General features: G+C 38.3%; 1 protein-coding gene across 5 annotated transcripts in view; it reads left to right on the forward strand.

Annotated features, from left to right (window-relative positions):
* Positions 1-24,250, forward strand: part of magi2b (membrane associated guanylate kinase, WW and PDZ domain containing 2b) — a 161,432-nt gene that overhangs the window by 16,010 nt on the left and 121,172 nt on the right. For all 5 annotated transcript variants that reach the window (XR_008361209.1, XM_053505583.1, XM_053505584.1 and 2 more), the window contains exon 2: positions 22,078-22,194. Coding sequence is in view for 4 of the 5 variants with exons in the window: in XM_053505583.1 (XP_053361558.1) it covers positions 22,078-22,194 (117 nt within the window). In the remaining variant the exon portion in view is untranslated. The remainder of the gene's footprint in view (positions 1-22,077; positions 22,195-24,250) is intronic.

Consider the following 24,250-nt stretch of genomic DNA (forward strand, 5'->3'; position numbering starts at 1 on the left):
AATGTTTGCATTTCATGTAGCAATTTATGATTTATTGATTTATTAAATTTTATTTAAATATATTGATACATTTACCACAAAAGGGCATCTTAACCGTTTGGAAGAGGTTTTTACTAGGATCTGCTAAAATAAATAAACATCAATTGTTGCTCTTATTGCCCCATTTTGCCCACTTTACATATTTCTTTATAATACTATATTCCTGCAACTGTTCAATAAACCAGACAGACTTAGGAATGAACATTGTGTTTTTTTTTTTTTCCCACATCGCCGATCTAGGGCAGCCAAATCTGTACTGTAAAAACACATACGTACATTATATCATTACTAATATCTAACATTTCGGTAATTACACAGTTCATTATGTTAATTTGTAAAAGTCAAATGTGATCATAATCAAAAAACAAGCATGACATGAATAAAATTCACCATGTGCCAGGATAATTAAAAATTTATTTAAGCAAATCCACCAATTCTTGGAGCTAGACCCTACAGAAAATGAACAAGTGGCTGGCGTAGTGGTTTTCTTATACTCTACTGCTTATAATTACCATTTTTCCACAACAACAAGGTTTTCCTGCTATTCTCTTGTCACTCACAAACAACAAACTATCTAGCTGGTTAAAGGTAAATTGCATCGCACCAGATGGGGTGATAATCACCTCATTTTGCTTTACACAAGTTAAGAGATGTGTAATTGAAATCCAGGGTGACTGCCGCATAATGCATATTAGCTTTGGGAACGGAGTACGAGCGCGACTAGCATCCAAAACCATCACTCTTTACCTTCAAATATTTGCAGATAAAATTTGGAAGAATGGGAAAATCACACCCAAATGAAAGAACTCTAGTTTATGTGTGAAGCTCGCACCCGGACACAAACACTGAGCCTTCATTTCAGCTGACTTTTTGTGCCATTAAATGGCTTCAGGCTCCACTGCTTTGTTCATCAACCCTGAACAAGTGCTTCGTCAGTGCGTTCTGAAACTGATCCCCGAAGCATATTTAATTCGAGACTCAACCATTTTGTCCTCTGTTGATTTTTCTTATTGATGTTGCTAAATGCAGTTTTACTAATTTTTTTTGTCTGTGTCTCCAATGGTGGAACTTAAAATTCTGAATTAATGGGTGATGTTAAGTGGTTGCATTATTTTTTACTACTTTGTTTGCTGGTTTTATTAGATCCAATTACAATTAAGTAAAACAGGCGGACAGGAAATCCTTAAACCAATCACACACTTATCTTGTGTGCACAAATTAACCAATGCCTGGTTAATGGAAGCTATAGCTATCTCTAGGAACCAATTGTATCTTGTGCACGCACAATAGCATAGAGTGCTTGATGAGCTAGAATGTGGACTTGATATGTCTTTTTTGTTATATCAGGGCATTCAATTTGGTGTGCGTTGTGATTTGAGTGAACACAGTCTAGCATATCTAGTATAGTAGTCTAGTACATAGCATACATAGCAGTCCAGTACATACTTTGCCGCACACACACACACACATACATACTTTCCGCGGACACACACATACAAACTTTCCGCACACACACACACACACACACACACACACATACTTTACGCAAACACACATACATACTTTCCGCACACACACACACACACACACACACACACACACACATACATACTCTCAGTGGGAACGAGTGAACAACCATTCGTATTATATACAGTAGGCTAGTAATCTGTCAAAATAAATAAATAAATAAATAAATAAATACATCTCCGTACATCATGTAACTTAATTCAATTATTTATTCAAAAGTTATAAATGTTTCAATACGTTATATATTTTTTACTGGTATCAGTTTTTGTTTTAATAAATATTCTATATTTAATGTCCGTAGCGTGAAATTTCCACAGCAGCAGCGACAGGTATTCGAGGTGCTTGTGTTACCATGGTAACGCAAGGAGGAGTGACGTTGCATAGTGTTCTGAATTAACTACATAAATATGTACCTACTCGTACAGCTGCTCTTATTGTTCTATATTTCTTCATATATTCTTCATATATTTTCTATATTGTGTATTTTTGTTGTACAGTTATTTTATTTTTAACTTGCAATTTTTATATTTTATTTTATTCTTTCCTAGTTAAATTTACCCTTTATTTTTATTTTCATATTTATTTCCTATTCCTATTCATAGTCTTTTATTTTTAGGTCACGAGCAGTTGTCTAAGCATTTCACTGCATATCGTACTGTGTATGATTGTGTATGTGACAAATAAAATTTGAATTTGAATTTGAATGGTGGAATTTTGTAGAGTGAAGTTCTCTTATCAAACATTTCCTGCGCAGGGAGTAGTAATTTTAATGTATATGAACTTCATTGTCCCTGATTAGAGGCGTTTCTTAAATAGACCGTTAATGTACAGTTTAGAAGACAACGAGTGATTTATTTATCACCACAAAAGTGGGTGATATGGAGGGTCGGAACAATGTTTTAATTTTCGATTCAGAGTCCTGTGGGATTCCGATGAGTTAGTTATAGTTCATATTAATGAAGGCAAGAAAACACATTTCACAAAACAGTATTGGCTTCTGTTGTAGGATCTGACATATTAGACACAGATTCCTTGCTTGAATTTTTTTTTTGCAAATCATCACCTGCGTTTTCTGCCGCTTCAACATTCAGACGTTATGTGGACAGTTCTGAATACGCCATGTGATTAAGCAGTGATGATCATTATACTGCGTGAAGAGTTTGTGTGTGTGTGTGCGTGGAAAGTATGTATGTGTGTGTGTGTGTGTGTGCGGAAAGTATGTATGTGTGTGTGTGTGTGCGCATTTCATATGTAGTTGTTTGAGCAGTTAGTATATGTGTGAGTGCAAGTGTTTCATAAGTGTGCATGAGTGAAGTTTGATTTAAGCCCTATACAGTGCCTCATATCATTAGGCTCACCTGTTCACCTGCTTATACGTAAGACAAATATCTAATCATCCAATCACATTGCAGAAATGTAGACATGGTCAAAACAGTCTGCTGAAGTTCAAAGTAAGCATCAGAATGGAGATGAAAAGTGGCGATGAGTGCTACTGCCAGATAATGTGGTCTAAGTATTTCTGAAAATGCTGATCTACTGGAATTTCCAGACACAGCCATCTCTAGGGTTTACAGAAAATGTCCACTGAGTGGCAGTTCTCTGGGCAAAAATGCCTTGTTGATGCCAGAGATCAGAGGAGAATGGGCAGACTTGTTGGAGCTGATAGGAAGGCAACAGTACAGTAACTCTAATATAATTACAATTAAGGTATGCCAAAAACAAAACACGTCAAACCTTAAAGAAGATGAGCTGCAGCAGCAGAGGAGCATACCGGCTGCCACTCCTGTCTGCTAAGAAAATGAAACTGAAGCTACAGTTCACATGGACTCCCCATAACTTCGAGAATAAAAGACTGGAAAGATATCTCTGTTTCTGCTGTGATATTGAATGGCAGGGTCAGAATTGGATGGTGATGGTGGTGTGGGTGATATTTTTCTGGCACGTGTTAGGATGGTAGGTCCCTTGGTACCAGTTAAGCATCCTTAAAATGCCACATACACCAAATGCATTATTGCTGACCATGTCCATCCCTTTATGACCACAGGATAACACCCCGGTTCATAAAGCTAAAAGCAAAAGAATCTTTGGGATTTGGTGGAATGGCAGATCATTATGGACCAAAAATCTATAAGGAACGTTTCCAGCACTTTTTAAAATTTCACACACAAAAGAATTAAGGCAGTTCTGGATGATAAAAGTGGGTCTAACCCAGTACTAGCAAGGTGTACTTAATGAAGTGTCCAGTGAGTGTATATTCTCAAGTAATTATACATAAGCTGAAATATTTTCATTTTATACATAATTATAGGTTTTATAATTACAATAAGTTAGGGATATTGTCATTATTTTTTCTTTTTTTTCTGATGTATCTTGTTTGTCAATTGTCATTGCTTGTAATTCTTTTGTAAAAGTGACCTTGGGTTCTTGAAAGGCACTATAAAAATTAAACATATTATTTTTATTATTATTATTATTTACATGAGTGCTTTTCCTATTTGCTTTGAATTTGAAAAGTTCCCTTTGATATTACTAATAATGTTTGAGAAGAAACAATATTTTCATTAGTTTAATATTTATTATCCCAAAAATTTAGACAATAACAGGGATAGCCCCAAATAACAAAGTAGCGGGTGTTTCCACCATTTGCCGCAATGACAGCGTGACAGCGACGTCTCATGCTCCTCACTAGCCTTATGATGTTGTTCTGAGGCAATGCGTTCCACTCTTCCACAAGTGCTACACGCAGTTCTTCCAGTTCACATGGGGGTGGGGTACGATCATCCAGTCTCTGCTTCAACTGGTCCCAGATGTGCTCTATGAGGTTCAGGTCAGGAGACATTGATGGCCATACCATATGAGGCACTCCAACTTCCTGAAGTCGAGCTGTGACAATTCTGCCACGATGTGGTGGAGCATTATCATCCATAAACAGAAAGTTGGGGGTGTGCTGGCGGAATTGGGGAATGATGATGGGTTCTATAATGTCTCTGAGGTAAGAATATGCAGTGACTGAGCCATGTACGATAACCAAATCTGTTTTGCGCTGACTGGTGATGCCTGTCCAGACTGTTGCACCTCTGCTTCAAAGCAAACCCTGGGGACCATGTTGACCTCAGCGTATCGCTCACCTCGCCTTCTCCAGCAACGCATGGCGAATGGTTTGTCTGGAAACCCTAATACCCCTCACATCTTGTTAAACGGGCCTGCAGTTGTGTGGCAGTTGCATAACAATGTCTAAGTGCATAGGTCCTTAGGTACTGGTCATGGTTGCAGTCTGTCGCTCGTGGGGCTCCACTCCTGGGTCTGTCATGAACTCTGCCAGTAGTTCTGTGTCTTGATGCAAGTCTGCTGATGACACTTTGAGACACACCGAGTTCACGAGCAACATCTGATATATATTTATATATATATATATATATATATATATATATAAAAATAAAAAAAATATTTTAATAATGTTGATTATGGGATAAAGTTTTAAAGATCCATCTATCAAAAAAAGTTTTACAATACAGGAACTTCTGAAAAGTATATTAATTTATCCACTCAGTACTTGGTTGAGGCTCCTTTAGTACGAATTACTACATCAATGTGGCATGGCATGAAGGTAAACAGACTGTGGCACTGCTGAGATGTTATTAAAGACCAGGTTGCTTTGCTAGCAGCCTTCAGTTCATCTGTATTGTTGCATCGTGTGTTTCTCATATTCCTTTTGACAATGCCTCATAGATTCTCTAAGGGGGTTCAGGTCAGGCAAGTTGGCAGGCCAATTAAGCACAGTAATATCATGGTCTAGAAACCAGTTGGTGGTAGTTTTGGCACTATGGGCAAGTCCTAAGTCCTTCTGGGAAATTAATTCGACATCTCCATGAAGCTTGGAGCAGACGGGAGCACCAAGTGCTCTAAAATCTCCTGGTAGATGCTGCGTTACTTTGGACCCGATAAAACACAGAGGACCAATAGCAGCAGCTGACATGGCACCCAACATCATCACCGATTGTGAAAAACATAGCTGAAGGCTTCAAGATTTAAAAGGCTTTAAGATTAAAATATTGCTTTAAAGAAATGGAATTTGTGCAGGTTTAAAAATTCAGTTGAACAATTACTATTAATTAATAATTAATACATTACTATTTTTGTAAGCAGAAAGGGCCAACTGTAACAGGTGATTATTTTCTGTCTCATTGTTTTAAATGTAACAATCAAATGTGTATAATTCATAATTGTATAATTTATTTAAAGGTAAGAACTTTTACGTTGTTTACGTCCGATGCAGAGCGCAGCTGAACCTACACCTACATACAGAGAGATAGGCGCAAATAAACCTTTTTGTGCATTCCTTGTGTGTATGAAATTTTTATTAGGAAATTATGGCCTGTCTATCTGTAATATAAACTAAATTATATAAACATTTTTTTCCAATGAAAGGCATAATCAATGTTTGTTTTTTCACTTCATCATAGTGAAAACTGAACCTTGACCTCAATACCAATGCATGTACTGAACTGTGAGTTTTGCTTACTGTTACAATAATACATCTTTTTTTTAATTATTTTTTTTATTCTTTTTTAAATACGAAGAGAAATTTAATCAGAGAATTGTTTGGTTGTAAAGCAGGCCACTTGTTAAAACGTATTCTGGTTAAAATGCTTTTGATGATTATTTTATCAAATGAAGTGTCAAGAGGATATAATAGGACCCTCTGACAGTTATACAAAGAGCGAGGAAATGATGTCGCTGGTGTGAAATCAGGTCACTTGTTTTGGCCGTAGAGGAGGCTTCTCACGCTGTGAGCACCCTACATTCAAGATGTTTTCTCTGACAAATACGTGTGACCTTCTTCCAGCAGATGGAAGGAGATTGCAGGGTGAGCTGGGTGCAACTGCCTTCCAAATGATCCACAGTACCAGGAGGAAGGGACATGTTTGACATCACATCAGCCTCGCCCTGCATAATCTGTATGGTCAGGGCAGGTCATCGTATCCGTTCTTATCGAACACATCTGAACGACACGGGCTTTCGAAAACAGTAGATGTGCTGAAACTATCTTGTGTTTGAGATTTTTTAGAAATATGCTTGTACCACGGATAAGAGCGTTACCGAGATGTACTGTATGATAAATTGAAATTAAAGCAAAATGTCTGTTGGTTTATTTACTAGTATAAAAGTATGAAGAGCAAAGTGTATAAGGCCAGTGCAGGAAAATCAAGCACTTGAATTTAGGAACAGAAATAAAAAATGGCAGCTATTCATCATATAGTGACGCTGCCTTAGATTTAGGCTTTACATATAAGGACATAATTTATCTGCCATGTCAGTGCCGACTTATGTTTAGCATCAGGACATTTGTATTCAAGTATAATGATGAAAAATTGTATGGATTTGGAAGCACGAACATTGTGATCATCTCAATGACTATTGTTGATTATACAATATAATTTTTTGTCTCTTTTTCCTTTTTCTTTCTATTCGACACGCCAGCTTTCTTTATAACTTAATTCTAAACGTGGTCATCGGCTCCGAAAAGAGATTTTTGTATTACGCTGATAGAACAACTCATCTAGCATGATCATTAGAGCGGTGTCATTTCATTTATGAAGTCTCACAGCATTCCCTGCTTTCATAAACAAAACCTCGGAATTGATGGATACAGATTAAATTATCTCCATCTTCTTAATAGGCACAAGGATGAGTACATTAGTGTGTTTGCTTCACTGGGAAGAGCACAAGTCTCTGCATCTGTTTGTTTTCAGGACGTGTGGCTGTTTTATTTCCTTCATGTCAAAGCCCTGTTAAACAGGTTCATAGTGAGAGCGTTCAGACGTCATCTGATGGAGCACGCGTCACCGTTATCAGTGTCCTATGCTGGAGAGGACATGAATGAAGTCTTAGTCTATGCACAAAAAATGTAACACATGTGAGGTAAAAAAGTAAACAGTTTTGCCTGTTCGAGTCTTCAAAGCATGATTTTTTTACCCCCCTACAAAGCTGATCTATATGTTGTGTTGAAATTTCACAGTAGGCATGATGGAATGAAAGTACAGCAAGAATGGACATAATTGATCCTTCACAAAAGCAATGCCAGCTTTATTAAATGCTGTTTCACACTAAAGTGGATTAATGCTTATTAACAGTTCTTCAATGCGTCAGATGTCTCGCATCGCTGCTGAACGTTTTGATTCTGGTTCATTTTCTCTAACAGCAGCTCCGACGGCTGAACCAGCTGTAATTCAAATCACAGGTTTATATAAATACACTCATTCTTTCCATCAATTATCTATACCTCTTATCCTGTGTAGCAAGGGACAAACTTAGGGAACAAGCACAAACCTTAGCAACTCACACACCTAATTATATACTACAGGCAATTTGAAAACAATGATCAACCTACACTACTTGTCTTTAAATTGTAGGAAGAAATATAGACTAACTATAAGACAACTATACTATAAACAAACTTTAACAAATGCCAAATTGTAATGGCTAGACGACTGGGTCAGTGCAACTCCAAACCTGCAGCTCTTCTGGGATGTTCCTGGTCTGCAGTGGTCAGGACAACCAAAAAGTGGACCAAGGAAGGACATCCGGTGAACTGGGGACTGGGTCATGGCCCACCCAGGCTCATTGATCCATGTAGGGAGCAAAGTCTGACCTGTGTAGGCTGATCCAATAGAAGAGCTACTCTAGCTCAAATTGAAGAAAAGGGTAATGTTGGTTCTGATAGAAAGGTGTCAGAACACACACAGTGCATTGCAGTTTATTGCATATGGAGCTGAGTAGCTGCAGACTGGTCGAGGTGCAATGGAAGAAGATGGCCTGGTCTGATGAATCATGTTTTTTCTTTTACATCATGTGGATGGCTGAGTGTGCGTGCATTGCTTACTTGGGGAAGAGATTTCTCTTGGATGCACTTTGGGAAGAAGGAAAGCCAGCAGTGGCAGTGTGATACTCTGGGCAATGTTCTAATGGAATACATTGTGTCCTGAAATTTATATGGATGTTACATTGACACGTAGCACCTACCTAAACATTGTTTATGTCCAAGTATATCCCTTAATAGAAACAGTATTGCCAGACGGCCTCTTTTCCATAGGATAATGTGCCACTGCAAAACGGTCCATAAATGGTTAAAGGAACACAACAACACGTTTGAATTGTTGATTTGGCCTCCAAGTTCTCTAAATCTCAAAACAAGTCTGAGCCATTGAGGGTTGCCTCACAATTTACAGTGTTTGAACGATCTAATATTGACAGCTTTTTACCAGATACCATAGCACACCTTCAGAGGTCTGGTGGATTTCATGCCTTAACAGGTCAAAAGAGGGACCTACTCAATGTTACACTTAAAATACCTAAAACACTACTTAAAATTACAGATTTAAGTGGATAAACAGCATACACAAAAATGATATTCTTGAATAAATGAAAAAATTCTTTGTATGCATTAACTGTTTCCACGGTTCATCTTCTTTGGAGTGTCACTGACTGGTCATAATGAGAAAGATAATACATACCGAGACCACGTCTTACTACATCGATGGCTCAAAATACAAAAATTTATTCCATTGAACGTCTTTAAAAATGTCTTGGTGAATTCCTATTCATGAGATGCAGAGATCATCTAAGTGTCTCTGCATTAAGCTGCCCTGACTAATAATTCAATTCACTTTTATTTGTATAGAGCAACAACAATACCCTGACCAGCATGGGTGGCTCCTATGTCTCCATATTCCATGCCAAAACTGAAATAAACTTAATTTGTGAATGTAATGTCTCGATGTAGTAAAACGTGCCCTGAAAATGTATTAATCCAGCTCTATGACACTGCGGGAGCTCCGTGATCGACCTTAAAAACTTATTCACGGAAAGGATGCCTTTTGTTATTGTTTTGCTCAGTTTACATTTTTAATGTTGTATTTAACTCTGTTTTACCCAGTATATTATTGTTGTTAAAAATAACTAAAGGAGCATTCTCAGAGACAGGCCTATTTTATTTAATATATACATACGCTGTTTATACTTTTTTTTTCCTCATTACTATGTTTTGCATCATGTTGTAAATAGGGAATTATTTATAACTGTCTTTGCATTTTATTTTGATCACAGGCTGTTTTAATAAAAGTGCTTGTGACACCTCACATATAAAATAATGTAATATATTGTGTATCGTCATTGAGCCTAGAAATGCAAAGATGCATATTTTTTGGTCCATATCACTCACAACTAATTTCAGGACATGCTGTTATAGGAAAGTAATCACCTTTGGTTGATAACAGTTTTGAGTTTTAACATTACTCACATAATGTGTCAGTTATAGTAGTTTGGCAATGTATGTTGCATTATAGTGCAATAGATATATCGAAATGCTCATACACCATCCCGATACACAGATTTTTAGATTTATTAGATATTAGGTGCCAGTTGTATCCACACCCACTACACAGTGAACTTTCGAGGTGGCTGTAGCAGTGGAATGGAAAAATGATGAATGATACAATGCACTTAGCCAGATTACGTTGATAAAAAATTTACTTTTGCAGGCTATTTCTCACATTATGAAAGTGTGACAATGCTGTTTTTCCATCCTATGAAAACCACAGTGTCAGACATTTTCCTGTAGTCATATCCTCGGATTGTAAACAAACCAGCAAAATAAGTTAAAGTTATATTAAATAGCTTGTAATGTTAGCTAAGCCAGCGTTACAACTGTTAATGTAATTTAACTTAAATTTATAACTGATGTAAATCAAATGTATCTTAAAAGTTTTAGCATCCTGTAAACTCACCAGGAAATAACAGATAGCCAGGGACAAAGGCTTGGTTCCCAACTTGGGTCTGAGTACATATTCTCCCTGTGCATTGTGGGTTTCATCTGGGTACTCGGGTTTCCTCCCACAGTCGAAAAACATGCATATTAGGGAAATTGCCATTTCTACATGTTCTGTAGTGTGTAAGTGAGAGTGTGTGCCTTGCGATGGACTGGCAACCTGTTCAGGTTGTGCCCTGACTTGAGCCCAACGTCTCTGGGGATAGACTTCAGGCTTCCCGTCACCCTCTTCAGGATAAGCGGTATAGAAAATGAATGAATGAATAAATGAATCACCAACTAAATTAAGTTTCTTGTCTTTTCAGGTCTTTTCTAGCCATGTTGTTTAACATGTTTCACATTGTTAGACAGGTTCTATTAAAGTGATTTCTTGATTCAACAGGTCTGGTAGTAATCAGGCCTGAGTGTGGCAAGTGAAATTTCGGACCGCTTTTTTTCTCTTAAAAAATAAATGAAATCATCATTTAAATACTGCATTTTGTATTTACTTAGGGTTATCTTATGTAATACTAGGTGTGTGCGTGACTTCAGTCACATGGAATTCAATTGCACACTCATAAGGGTGTTTAAAAAAATGTACAATGCCATCTTTTAAATTTTGAAATTAACTAAAATTTGTATGTGTTACTATGAAGTGCGCTGAAATAAAGTTGTGAGATTGCATTTATTACGTAGATTTCAATTGCGCATTCACATAACTAGTGTTTTTTTTTAAGTTTTTAGTTTTTTTATGATATAAAGGTGTTTTCTTTTAAATTTTCAAATAGCATATTTTCTCTTCCCGTGGGATTGCGATAAAACAAAGCCTATATATTACCTCAAGCTTGGCATATACACCTTTTTTCATAAAAAAAAAAAAAATGGTTTAGTAGTTTTTACATGATGCGTGCACAAACAAACAAACAAACAAGCAGACCGACAAAAATTCCCCAAAACATCTTGATGTTGTATTACTCATCTTACGTCCCTCCAAATATTTTTTTCGCAAATATCTGCAATGTACAGACGCACCAACTTTACAGTTTTATTATATGTATATATAATTTTTTTTTTATGATATCAATCATTTAAGTTTGATAAAGATGCAAAAAAAATGAGGAAGAGGGCAAATACTTTTTCACAGCAGTGTATCTGAACAGCAACGCAGTTCCTAGCTAAGTCTTAAGAGCACTAGCATCTTAGAAACTAGAGTTACTGAGCTAGCACTATATTCTACATAATTAAACTGAAATGTATGGTTAGCTTGTTAGTTAGTTAAACTCACAAATCTATCCTAGCATTAATATAATTTATGGCTAATATAAATAGTTTAGCAGGCTGTGTGATGTGAGTACTTGCTATAATTTTCTAAGAAAGCTGAGAAAGCTGTAGTTACTGCACTGAGCCCACGTCTGCATGATTGACAGGAAAAAGAACACTGCTCATGCTACAACTAAAAATAAAAAAGAAAAGAGTGTTGAATCGTGAGTTTGGGGCAGTGCTGTGCAGATTGACAAGCTGATTGAAACATGCTTTATTTAGCTCGTAATCAGTGTTAAGTGGTTCCACAGTGTAATGTGCACACACACTTCCACACTTGCAGCATCAACAGAGTGATTCAGAGGCAGCGGTCACTTCCTGTCCCTTCCTGCCCTGCTGCTGAGCGATCGTGTTTACGACGTTCAGGTCAAAATGATGAGTCTGACAGATGGAGTTATCCTTTGCAAAATTAAAAAAAGTATATGATTATTGTGGTCGCAGGTCTGAATTTACAGAAGATGTAAATTTACAGAGGTGTGATGTGGTGGCGATGCGTCTGCACTCAGCCCACAGGTAGAGGACATCAGGTTGCCTCAGGACGGGAATGTGGAGCCGTTACAGGAGGAAGGAGGCTGTGTGTTTGTGCATGTGTGCACATGGATGTGTGTATTAATTAGATGCACCGCTTGCCCTGATGTAGGAGAGAATGGCGGAGAAGGTATTGATGAAATTGCCTGATTTTTTTCATGATGTAAAGGCCTTTCCTCAGCTGCGCATCAGCGTCCGGGAGCGTTAAGACGGAAAAAACTTTTCTTGGATCAATATTGTGCTTTCCTGTTCACTTGTCTTCCTCAAGGGCAAGAGTGTCAGCCATGATTATGCTGTTGAAAAGGCACACCGAAAACACTGCGGAATGTTTTATCAACCTCGCCGCCATTTACCAAAATCAATAAGGAGATAAATTGCAGACTGTTATGAAAGATCCAGATAGATGGCTTTCCTGAAAGAGTGATAGCAGAGTAAAACCTTAGTTCCGCTTCATTTCATTTCAAATCATTAATAATTATACTAATAATCATGATGTATTTTTGAGGCCAGAGTCCTAAAGTGCATTACACACAATCCAGCCAAAAAAAAGTCACTATTTCAGAAGGGTCAAATTACTGGGCTGCATCAAGCAAAGATAATAATTAAGGAAATTTGAAATTACTGAAACTGCGTTAAGAGCACTTCAACACATTATCAAAACCTGGAAGGATAGTGCTGAACCGTCAACTTGAAAGAAATGTAGTCAGGACAAAAAATCGTGAGTTGCATGGTAAAAAAATCGACAGTAAAAAACATATATGAGCTTGTCTCTTGTCCAGTTATACAAGCATGTCCTGTTACACAAGCGATATAACCGCTTTCAGCTTGTTAGTATTATATTCCCAGGTGACATATTACATCACCGGCCAAAACGATCAACAAGCTCGCTAGCTAGCGGCAAACTGGTAGCATGTTAAAAGTTCAAAATTTGGACAACTTTACAGTTCTGTACATTTTGTATGTCCTGTACTTTTGTCCGCGTTACTTTTTGCACTCTGTCCCTGTGTTAATGGTGTTGTCCAAAAGCAGACGACACCGGCTTGACTTTGCTCGTTCGACTTCCGGGTCAAAGCCCATAGCAGGGTGCCTGTTTAAGTCCAGTTTTAGTCAGACACAACATCATGTAAATGTATTGATATTTTTAAGGATCTATTTCTTCTGGCAGAACAAAAAAAACATATTATGTCACTTAAAACGTTGATGGGTTTCCTCTTGGTCCCTCCTCACTACAATTAAATGGTGGAAATTGCCTATAATGTGTGCTTGTGCATTGCGAAACAGCTATGTGTTGGCACGAAGTCGTAGATCATCGGGTTCAACCATCAATTGCGATGACGGTCTAGAGAGATTGATTTACTGTAGCAGTGGTATTAACAAATCATGTTTAGTCGATTTTTTAAGCCGCCCTTTAATATTGCTAAAAAACACACCACTTGAACTTAAAATACCCCACATGCTCATGTTATTTTTCCCCCCCCATACTTTCCAAGCAGCTTACCAAACAGCTTTTGGTCAGTCTTGATGTCACCCACACACACACTCACACATACACATCTACTGTGTTCGAGTTCACTCTGCCCCTTTATGGACGTAAAGTCTTTAAACACATAACAATATAATCGTGTTTTTCAATGTCATCTTTTTAGTTTAAGTTAAGCTTTCATTTCAAAGACTAAGTCATCAGACAGTTATCTAAGAGCAAGCCGATTTGCAGATTACCCAACACATGGTAGTAGTGATTATTCATGCTAATACTAATATTAATAATGCAGAAAAGAGATCGAGGCTCCGGGCATGTGCCAATAATCGGTCATGTCTTTTAAATATTGTCGTATGTTATAAGAGCAATTATCGCCACATGCCCGGAGCCTCAATTTCCTTTCTGAATTAGTAAAGGCTCATGTGGTGTGTCTGCCAGGTATCTAATTCCATAAAGGATTAAAAGTATGTGTGCGTGCAGACCTGCAAACTTTTACACACATTTTCTACAGGATGTTAAATTTGGTGAATTTGTGATCTAAGTGAATACAGTTTAGCCTTATCTTGTGATGGCGATTTTCTCTATTAAGTTGGTTATTTTCACAGGGCTGGGGTAACACAGTGGTTATGACGTTGGATTTCTGCCTGAATGGTTCCATGTTTAAACATCAGCATTGCCAAGTTGTGTTGTTGGGTGCTGCCCCCACTGGGCAGCGTTTATATATTAATTAATTTTTGTTCTTGTACTTTGGCCCGCTAGTGCATTTACACTCTCCAATACAGCAGGTGGCAGTATTGGTGGCACCTGCTTAATTTGTAAGCCATTAATGACAAGAGAAGAAGATAACGAGGAAGTTGAGAAGGAAGGTAGTGTCTTATTGATATTTTGGAAAAAATGACAAAAGTAATGCTCTCGCATGAGCTCTCGATAAGATAAACCTTTATTAGTCCCACAAGTGGGAAATTTGTTTTGCCTCGGCAGCAAGTGGACAGTACAAAGTTAAAAATTAAGAAACAACAGAATAAAGTAAAATAAAAAAAAGTAGGGGAAATAAAATAAAATAACAAATACTAACAGTATAAATGTATACTTTATATGTTTATTATGTCTGCATAATTATGTACAAAATCATTCAGTATTTCCATATATAACTTAAAATGCATGACTGTAAAGAAAAAATATATAGTACAAGACAAGCAAGCTCAGTAAAACCTAACAACTTTTTTACTTATAGTACTGTGCAAAAGTCTTGGCCACATACAAAAATATGGCATAAGCAAAAGATGCTTTTGAAAACATTTCTGCATAAAATAAACTTCTATAAAGAGCAATAACGAGTAATAAAATGAACAGTCAATATTTGGAGTGAAAACTTATTGCTTAAAATCAGGAGTTTTAGACACAGATTTGTGCAGTTTTATAAGTAAATAGTTGTTAGGTTTTACTGAGCTTGCTGGAGAATATGAGTTCTTCTGGTAACTTTGTTACACTCGCTCCTTTCTATTTTTCTGCAAATCCCAGGAGTGTACATTAGGTTTTTTGTTTCCATCTGAAAACTGGTCTGTCTTGTACCATATATTTTTTTTATTTCCAGCCATGCATATATTCTCCTGTAATGTTATTTGTTTATTTATTTTTAAGTTATACAGTATATGGAAATACTGAATGACTTTGTACGTAATTATGCAGACATGATAAACATATATAACAAAATTGGTACAGCGTATAATATGGTGCTTAAGATTTTGCACAGTACTGTATATAATTACAACATTTCTGAAGGCTGGATAAATGTTTAAACCAATATGACTGTAAAACACATAAACAGGCAGCGCCCCATTTTTAAATGTAAACCACCTCAGAGATATGGAATTTGTGCAGGTTTAAAAAGTTTTACAGGTTTTCCCACGTTTTATGAAAACTGCATATATGAAATATAATGCCTTGGGTATTTCGGCAGTCAGAATGGCGTCATTTCCGACCTTGGTGCATTCAACAGACGAAGTGGGAGTTCTTTCTCTCACAGTGCACTGTGTAGTCAGGGTTTTAGATTTAACAAATGAATACTTTTGTATGTAGGTGGTATGGTGGCGTAGCGGTTAGCACTGCGGCCTTGCACCTTCCGGGACGAGGGTTTGATTCTCGCCTCATGTCTGTGTGCGTGGAGTTTGAATGTTCTTCCCGTGCTTCAAGGTCTCCTCCCACAGTCCAAGAACATTGATTGGGTGAATTGGTGTTCCCAAATTGGACTCCAGGACACAGAGTAAGCAGTCTGTATGTTGATTAATCTAAAGCTGATACCTGTATATACAGTATAATAACTTGTTGAGATATTTTTTAATATCCCTTACTTAAAAGAATCATTGTTTGCTCTATTTGCCATACTTAGTGCTGTTACTATCCTCGTGTCAGGAATAGCAGACGTGACTTGCATACTGTTACACCTCTAATATATGTGAGACGTGACCTGCATACTGTTACACCTCTAATATATGTAGTGAGAATCAGTTAACTACATTTTTCCACTACTGCGGCTGTGGTACAGTAGCTTGTTGTCTTAAAGCTCTGAATTACCAATCAGGAGGTCAGCGGATCAAGCCCCAGCTTCAACTCCCGGCTGCTGTCCTTATCCCTGTTTGATCCAAAGCTGTAGCATGTCTGACCCCAGCTTCCTGATATACAAGAACATGCAAACAAAGTATTTCACTGTGCAGTAATGTGTATAGTATGTGACAAATAAAGGATTTTAGAAATGATTCAGGTAATATGTTTTATTATGTACACTGATCAGCCACAATGCTAACACCATCGGCAGGTGTATTTAGTAACATTGATTATCAGTTATATACCGGTAAAGTGGTGACAGGATCACATGATCATGGACCAGTCCTGACCACTGGAGACCAGCAACATCCCACAACAGCTCCAGTTTCGGAGTTGCTCCAACCCAGTCACCTGGCATCACATTTTGGCCCTCATCAGAGTAACTCAAATCTGTACGCTTGCCCACTTTTTCTGCATCTAACACATTAACTTTAAGGAAAAAATAATGTTTTCTTGCTCTAAACTCTAGAAACTCTAAAACCGCAGCTATGGAGCTGTAATTAATGTGAGAGACTGCCATCCGACCCCTTTTGGCAGATGGACATAGTGTATAGAAAAGCAAAGGGATCATGTCGAAAAATTATGTTTTTTTCTATATGAATCAATAAAATGTCCGATTGACTGTTTTTGCCATAACAGCACACCCCATGGTGTTTGCTCCTTCCTTCCTTCTCATTTGCCATGTACAATGTAGTAAGTGTGCATTTAATTAAACGTACACCAGGGTTATAATGTGTTATGCTTAGAAGTGAGTCGTATCTTAATGAAAACAGTTTGTTCTCTTCAAGTGCCTGATGGTAACTGTAAAACCCTGATTATTTCCCGTCTGTGCCAGACAAGAGATTTATGGAAGGATTTCAGAAAATATACTTTGAATATACAGGGTTGGCAGGTGTGTGGGTGTGTGTGTATGTGTGTGTGTGTGCATGCATGATAATGTGCATGAAATACTTTGCCTTTAAACGTCTTTCATGTGTATGTGCATGCCTGTTTATTGATCTGCTAATCAACAATCATCTGTCATGAGTACTCCGAGCAGGCAGCGGTGATGTGACAGCCTTAAGAATTGGCGTGCCGAGGAAAAAGAGAGATAATAGTGTGGCGAGAGAGAGGGAGAGAGAAGTGATTTCAGATGGTTATTTTACTGACTGCTTGCGTTCTGGGTCCTTCTGTTGTTCATCCTGTCAGTGGCTTCTGACAAATGATGAGCTGCTGCTCAATCTGTTCGACTCACCTTTTTACAGCCCAGGCCTCTTTTTTTCAGTACTTCTAATTTCCGTACCATGACAGCGCAGGAAATGTATGAAGACCAATTCGCCACACGCATCAAAGCTTTTAGATTTGACAATGCGAAAGAGATTTCCAGCACAGCAGCGCGGAGCATCCGTCGTCTCGCAGACACGTGTGAGCGATCAGAGGTTTATATTATTTTCCTGTCGCCGCTTTTCCAGCAAACCTTTGTAGTGATATGCTAATTTCGTCGGCTCAAAGCAACACGCTCTCTGTCATCTTACAGTGATCTTTGTGTCATGGTGCATTTGGGAAACAGGAAGCTTGTTTCTTTTTTTGTTTCTTTTTCCTTCTTCGCATATTTGGAAACAAGCCTAGCTATCATTTCATGTGCCAAGGTCACCTAGCCTGATTTTTACTACACAGTAATGGCGCGGTGCGGTCTGTGTACAGCTAGGATTTCAGGCAACGTTCTGTTTCGATGAGAACACATCTATAACGTGGAAAGCAGCCAGGATGTTTGCTTGTGCAGTTCCAGCTGGCTTCTCACACGCATCAGAAGCTGCTAGGACAGGGATTAAACTGGATTAAAATTTTCAGTCAATAAAATTTTCTTTCAGCCGAGGTTCGAATTTGTTGTTTGTGTTTCAGGATAAGCAATTTTAAATTACCATAGCATTTCAATAATATTTATTGCCATGTTAAACATATGGACAATTTGAACTTTGGTATATTTCACTGTACTGTATTTGTATGGAATACAAATAACAATCTTTAGTCAATCGGAATTTGAACGTCGCTGGGCTGTAGATAATGTGAAAGGAGTCTCGAGGCTCTGTCATACAGCTCTCAGTTCAGGTATGGAAATTTACAAGCCCTCACCTCGGACTGCTGGGGATATGTTTGTGTTCACATTTACTGCTTTTTATTAGGGATTCTATACCCTTTTTAGTACACTAACTTTACGATATTTGGGATTCAACCCCGGGATCTGGAAGTTAGCTGATATTCTAAAACACAATTAGAAGAAATCTGAAGTCAGTCTCATATGTTTCTCAGGGCTGTACACCACCATAATCGGTAAACTCCGTAAGAACAGCTCTGTCTATTTCATCTGTGTTTACTTTCAAGCACTGATTGGTTCACTACGTCATACAGTACTGTGCAAAAATCTCGAGCTTCCCTCATTTCTATATACAGGTAGTTTACTTCTGAAGATCCTAACATTCCTGTATTTTTGATGTAGTATTGTGGAATAGTCCTTCAGACCTCCTGAAGGACATATTAATATATGAAAGTTTTGGCTCTTATTTTCAATCCAGTTCCTGTACCTGACCAGTTTCAGAGAAATGATGTTTTTGTTTGTTATGACACACAGTGACCTATGAACATTCAGGAATAATTAAAATAAAATAAAAAATTAAATTGTATGTGTATGTATGTAGAATGTATGACATATGTATAACGTATATATATATCTAAAATTTATGACATGAACCAGTGAGAAACTGGTGGAGATAGTTACAGTACAGATGATCATGACAGTGATTAGTATACTGGTGATGTGTGACTAAAACAGACGAGAGGGGAAATGAGGTTGCTGCACTTTGCACTTTGCAGCCTGTTGCAGTAAGAAATAGTTCTTGTTAATTTAATTTAATCTAAATAATTTAATTTAATTCCGTTCCATATGAAGAAATGAGGGGTGGCTCAAGAATTTTGTACAGGATTATATAAAGTAAAGCATCGAACCAATCATGGTTGGGACTGAATTTTTATAACAGACAATTACGCAGAACAGACAGGAACCCTAACCTAACCTCAAACTTAAAGAAAAACACCAGCAGATTAAACCCTTTACAGCATTGGCCACTTTGCCATAGGAAAATGTATTCATAGGAAAATGTATTCTGATTAAATGCTTTAATCGTGTAAACACATCTTATCAGATCAGGTTCCACGTAAACAGCTGAACTGAAATCTCTATTCCGAATGATATAAATCAGATTGAAGAAATGCTGTCTATGTAAATGTAGCTGTTGTGTTTAGTGTTACTTGATGACAATTGATTTGCTTGCCCAGTCTTGATCCCCCCTCATTTCTGCAAATTTTCCTTTCAAAGATCCAGACTTTCTTGTATTTTTAATGTACATAGTATTAAGAAATAGTCCTTTAGTCTTTCAGTCATCTTCCATGATTAACTGTTAGAGAATAGTTGATGTATCTATTGATATAATATGGGATGCAGATTACGTAGGTTATTTGGCATCCCCCAAATTGTCTGTAGTGTATCCTGTCTCTTGCCCAATGTCTCCTGGGATACAGGATAAAATGGTATAGACTATGAAAGAATGAAAAAAATCTCAGATCAATAATTTATATAAATGTAAAAAAAAATCATCCAGAGCAAAAAATGATCTGCTACACCAGCTGTGATGTTTCATGGAGTTGCAGTTTTTCCATTGGTCGGCTTTTACAGTATTTTTCAAGTGCTCGGTTTGATCCAGCTGAGATACCACCGTTCTAATACAGGTTTTTTATTATATATATATTTTTTACACAGTAGACAGTTTTCTGTAGTCTGAAATAGTTTCGATCTGTTTCTCTGCTCGTATGATGATTCCCAGGAAGCTGGCCGTCCAGCTGTCCTCCTGGGGAGATTTCAAAAGTGTAATTTCAGCTCCAGCACACCTGATCCTCTTAATTAAAACTTTCAGTAGCGTGAATGTTCGAGCCAGGTGTGTTTGGAAATAAACCGTGCACCGTGGGAGCTGATCAAATGGAGTCCAGCCTGGAGTTGATTTCAATGTTTACGTAAGATGATTAATAGATGAAAATCCAGAAAGTCTTGAGTTCTTCTGCTTTAATGTTTGCTGGCTTCATGAGTCCAAACAGTTCTCCAAGCGCCAGTTAACAGAAAGCATGTGGTCCAAAAAAGCTGCCGTTTTTTTTGTTGTTGTTTCCTTTTCTTTTTTTTTTCTGAAATGTCTACAAGCATTTATATCACACATGCAGAGAAACAGAGCAGACAGAGCAGACGGAGCAGACAGGGGGAGCTGTAGGACTGTACTATTGCTCAAGCCAATCAGAATCCAGCCACTGTTGTGATAGGCTCCTTGCTGGGAGAGCTTTTTCTTCACTATTGTCTCCTGCCTGTGGACGAGTCTCCATCTCCCGCTCCCTCTCTCTCTCTCTCTCTCTCTCTCTCTCTCTTCCTCTCTCTTTCTCTCTCTCTCTCTCTCTCTCTCTCTCTTCCTCTCTTCCTCTCTCTCTTCCTCCGCTTGCTCACGGCTACAAATTGCAATTGGTGGGGGGGGGACTTCATCGCGTCTGCCTCCATTGAAACGTGAACGGTGGGACTGTTTTGAAATTGAAGTCACCTGTCAGGGAGGAAGGATTTTGTCTGAGAGAACCGGTGAGCTAAACATCATCTGTAGATGCAGCGGAAAGCGGCCGCTGGATTTTAAATGAGGTATGATGAGGTTTCTGGGCTGATGGAGAAAAAAGGGGGTGGTGGTGGGGGGGTGGTTTGGCTAATTATGGATGACGACCAGAGATGAATGTTTAGAAGAATATTCCATTCGCACAATTTGCATTGCCTTCCATTGTCTTTTTTTTTTCATCGCATTGCATTTCCGTTATGTTTTTTTTCCCCGCTCTTCTCCATTGTGGCTTTTTTCCCGCTGATCAACATGTTACATTCCCAATGTCAAAGCAGTACTGAACGATATTTAAGCTGATACCCCTAGTAATGCCATAGATGTGTGACCAACTGCTCACAAATACATCACTGCAGTGCTTTTAACACAAAGCTGATTGGTTGAGGCTTGATCTATGAAGAATGTCCAGAATACCGGCGCCGGCTTTTTGTTCACCTGTGTGTGTGTGCGTGTGTGTGTGTGAGAGTGTGTGTGTGTGTGTGTATGTGTGCGCGTATGGTGGTTTTGGTGGTGGTGGGGGCAGTGTTATGTGTAGAAGCTGTGTAATTACACACCGGGCAACACTAGACACTAACACGCTGAGCACCGTCGGGAGCTTTAGCTGTTGTATTCATCTGCTAATGGCTGGCTACATTTGGCTGTAGTGATCATTCAAGGTTATGATCGAGAGCTAGACAGAGAAAACGGACATTCAGAGCGTGATGGTCAAGGATTTTTGTAGATCATGCATTTTTGGTGTTTCTTGTTTAAATTTTTTTTTTTTTTTATGTGTGGGACGTATTGAAGCGATGTCTTTGCTGCTGTTCATCTGACAGTAATAGAAGTAGTTATGAGATTCAGGCAAAGGGGAATTAAGTAAAGACTGCAATTTTTTTTATCATCATAATATTTTTTTGTTTATGCGTGAAAACAAGCCCTCAGAGATGTTCTCCAGCAAAGTCTTTCCTGGATTATCCCTGGAATCGACACTCTGATTAGTTGGCGTGATAGTTCAAGTCTCCATGCTCAAGGAACCTCAGCAGATCCCTGATGACTTTTAAAGCAGCGAGAAGCGTTCTCAGGTGGGACCGCTGACCGAGTTCTGTTTTCTTTTCGTCTCGCAGGAGGCGTTGTAGATAAAGACCTCCGCCATTACCTTAACCTACGATTCCAGAAGGGATCGGTGGACCACGAGCTCCAGCAGATCATCCGGGATAACCTCTACCTCCGCACTGTGCCCTGTGAGTAATCCTCTCTTTCTTATGTTATTATTGTTTATTATTTTAACAAAAAAATAAATCCCTTGACTTGTGTGGTTTCTTGCTGGTTTGCTGTACCAACAGGAGTTTTGCTTGACAATGTCTTTGGCCTATTTATTTGTATTAACATGATGTTTTTTGATTGGGACTACACTTCTGTACGTTTCTTGGGATAAGAACGTCTACTGCCTGTTGTAGAAGTAACTATAAATTTGCCCTTTTTTTACCTAGCTTGCACCCTGTATGGTATTTCATGTCTAATTAGGGGATCCAATGTAAAGTTTATTGTCTGAGATTTAATCTCCAAAGCACCTATTGCTGGAGATGCCATAATTCGGCATAACCTGGGTTGCATTTTCCCCAAACAGGTATCTGCCCAAATCTTCTTCCACTTCTTTTTAGGTCATCTGAGAGATTTTCATATACTGCTGTCATTCAGTTTTCTGCATCAGAATCTCCAAACCTGGTTTGTCTCACCGTCTGCTGTAAAAGCACTATTTAAATTCATGACTCAAGACAGCAGATTGTTATGGCAAACTCTGTTGGATTTCCAGGAACAAGGTTAATGAATTACAGCCCTACAGCAAAGTCCTGTTGGTGTTGACGTCCTTGAGTCTGGTGTGCTTGGGTTGTACAGTATCAGTGATTGTTTTGATGATGATGATGATGATGAAAATGGCGATGATGATGAAGTCATTGTATCAACATTTTTCATTGTGAAAAGATTAAATGTTCGGCTGCTGCTTCAGAGAGAGCAACGCCAAGAGAATCATGTAGCTGTTTACACGAGCAAACAAGAATTTATTAGTTTCAGGTTCGGGACATTTGCTCATGAACTTGTACATTCACTTTCAGAGTGGTAAATTAATTTCGAACAGATGCTCCAAGTTGCATGGTAATTAATTATGGGAATCCACATTACCCTGTACCTTTCTTTTTTCATTTCCTTTTTATTTGAGTAAAAAAAAAGAAGGGAATTTTAAAGCTTTGCCTGGGTTATTTCTAGCTTTTAAAGAACTTAAATGATAGACTTTACAATGCAAGATGTTGGTGCTTTGTCTTATTGAATCAGAATTAAAAACCTTGGTATCTATCCGGAATCTGTGCCATGACCCGATCAATATTCTATTCGTTTGGGATTAAAATAGAAATGTGAAAATAAGACATCCGTCTCCTAAGAGCTCTTGTTATTAAGGAATGCTATGTCATTTACTGTTGATTTTTTCCCCCTCCACTTCTCCGCTGATGAGCCTGAATCTCTCGAATCAATCATTTTCTCCTCTTGCCTGTTTTCCTATTTCTATCCATTTCTCGTTCTTATTTTTTCATCCAGCGTTCAACAGTTCCACAACCAGCTATATGTTTATCGTGCACTCCAGCAGTCCTATACTCTGTATTATGTAGCTCATCTGTTCCGTCTGTCTTTCCATCGCTCTCTTTCGCTCTGTCTGAGACCAGGGTTTCCAAGGCAACCATCCCTCTCTCCTCTAGTCCTGCCGATGGAGCCCCCTCCCCCACCCCCACCCCCCGCCACAGCACAGCGCAAAACATCACAATTACCCGGCGGCGGGCAAGAAACAGCGCCTTTGATTTATGCTCACGCAGCACATGAGCAGACGGCTCTGGACGTGTTCATCCCGCACGTCATTAACGTAACCGAGCCGCATGGGAAGAGAGAGATAGGGAGGCCAAAACGTAAAGCGTTAACTATGCGTCAGAGCGACTAGCTGAGAGATAAACAAGCCGACTCGGGTGGCTAATCTTACCTGTTTTGCAAATAATTAGGTTTTACTGGGGGAAAGAAAGAACTGAGTGACGTTCCTGGTAAATAAAACAGGGTAATTCCATCTGGATGTGTATCATACACATAATGAAAAACAAAGCCTTGCTGACATTGCCGTAATCGCTTGCATTCTGATGAATTTAGCTTTATTTTGCTTTCAGTGCGTGTTTACATAAATTATTGTTTTGCACAAGATTTTTACACCCCCACACGAACATTAAAGTAAAATTAATAAAATAATGATTATGGCCTGCG

This window comes from Clarias gariepinus, chromosome 10 (genome assembly GCF_024256425.1).
Source record: "Clarias gariepinus isolate MV-2021 ecotype Netherlands chromosome 10, CGAR_prim_01v2, whole genome shotgun sequence".
In the NCBI taxonomy this organism is placed as follows: Eukaryota; Metazoa; Chordata; class Actinopteri; order Siluriformes; family Clariidae; genus Clarias; species Clarias gariepinus.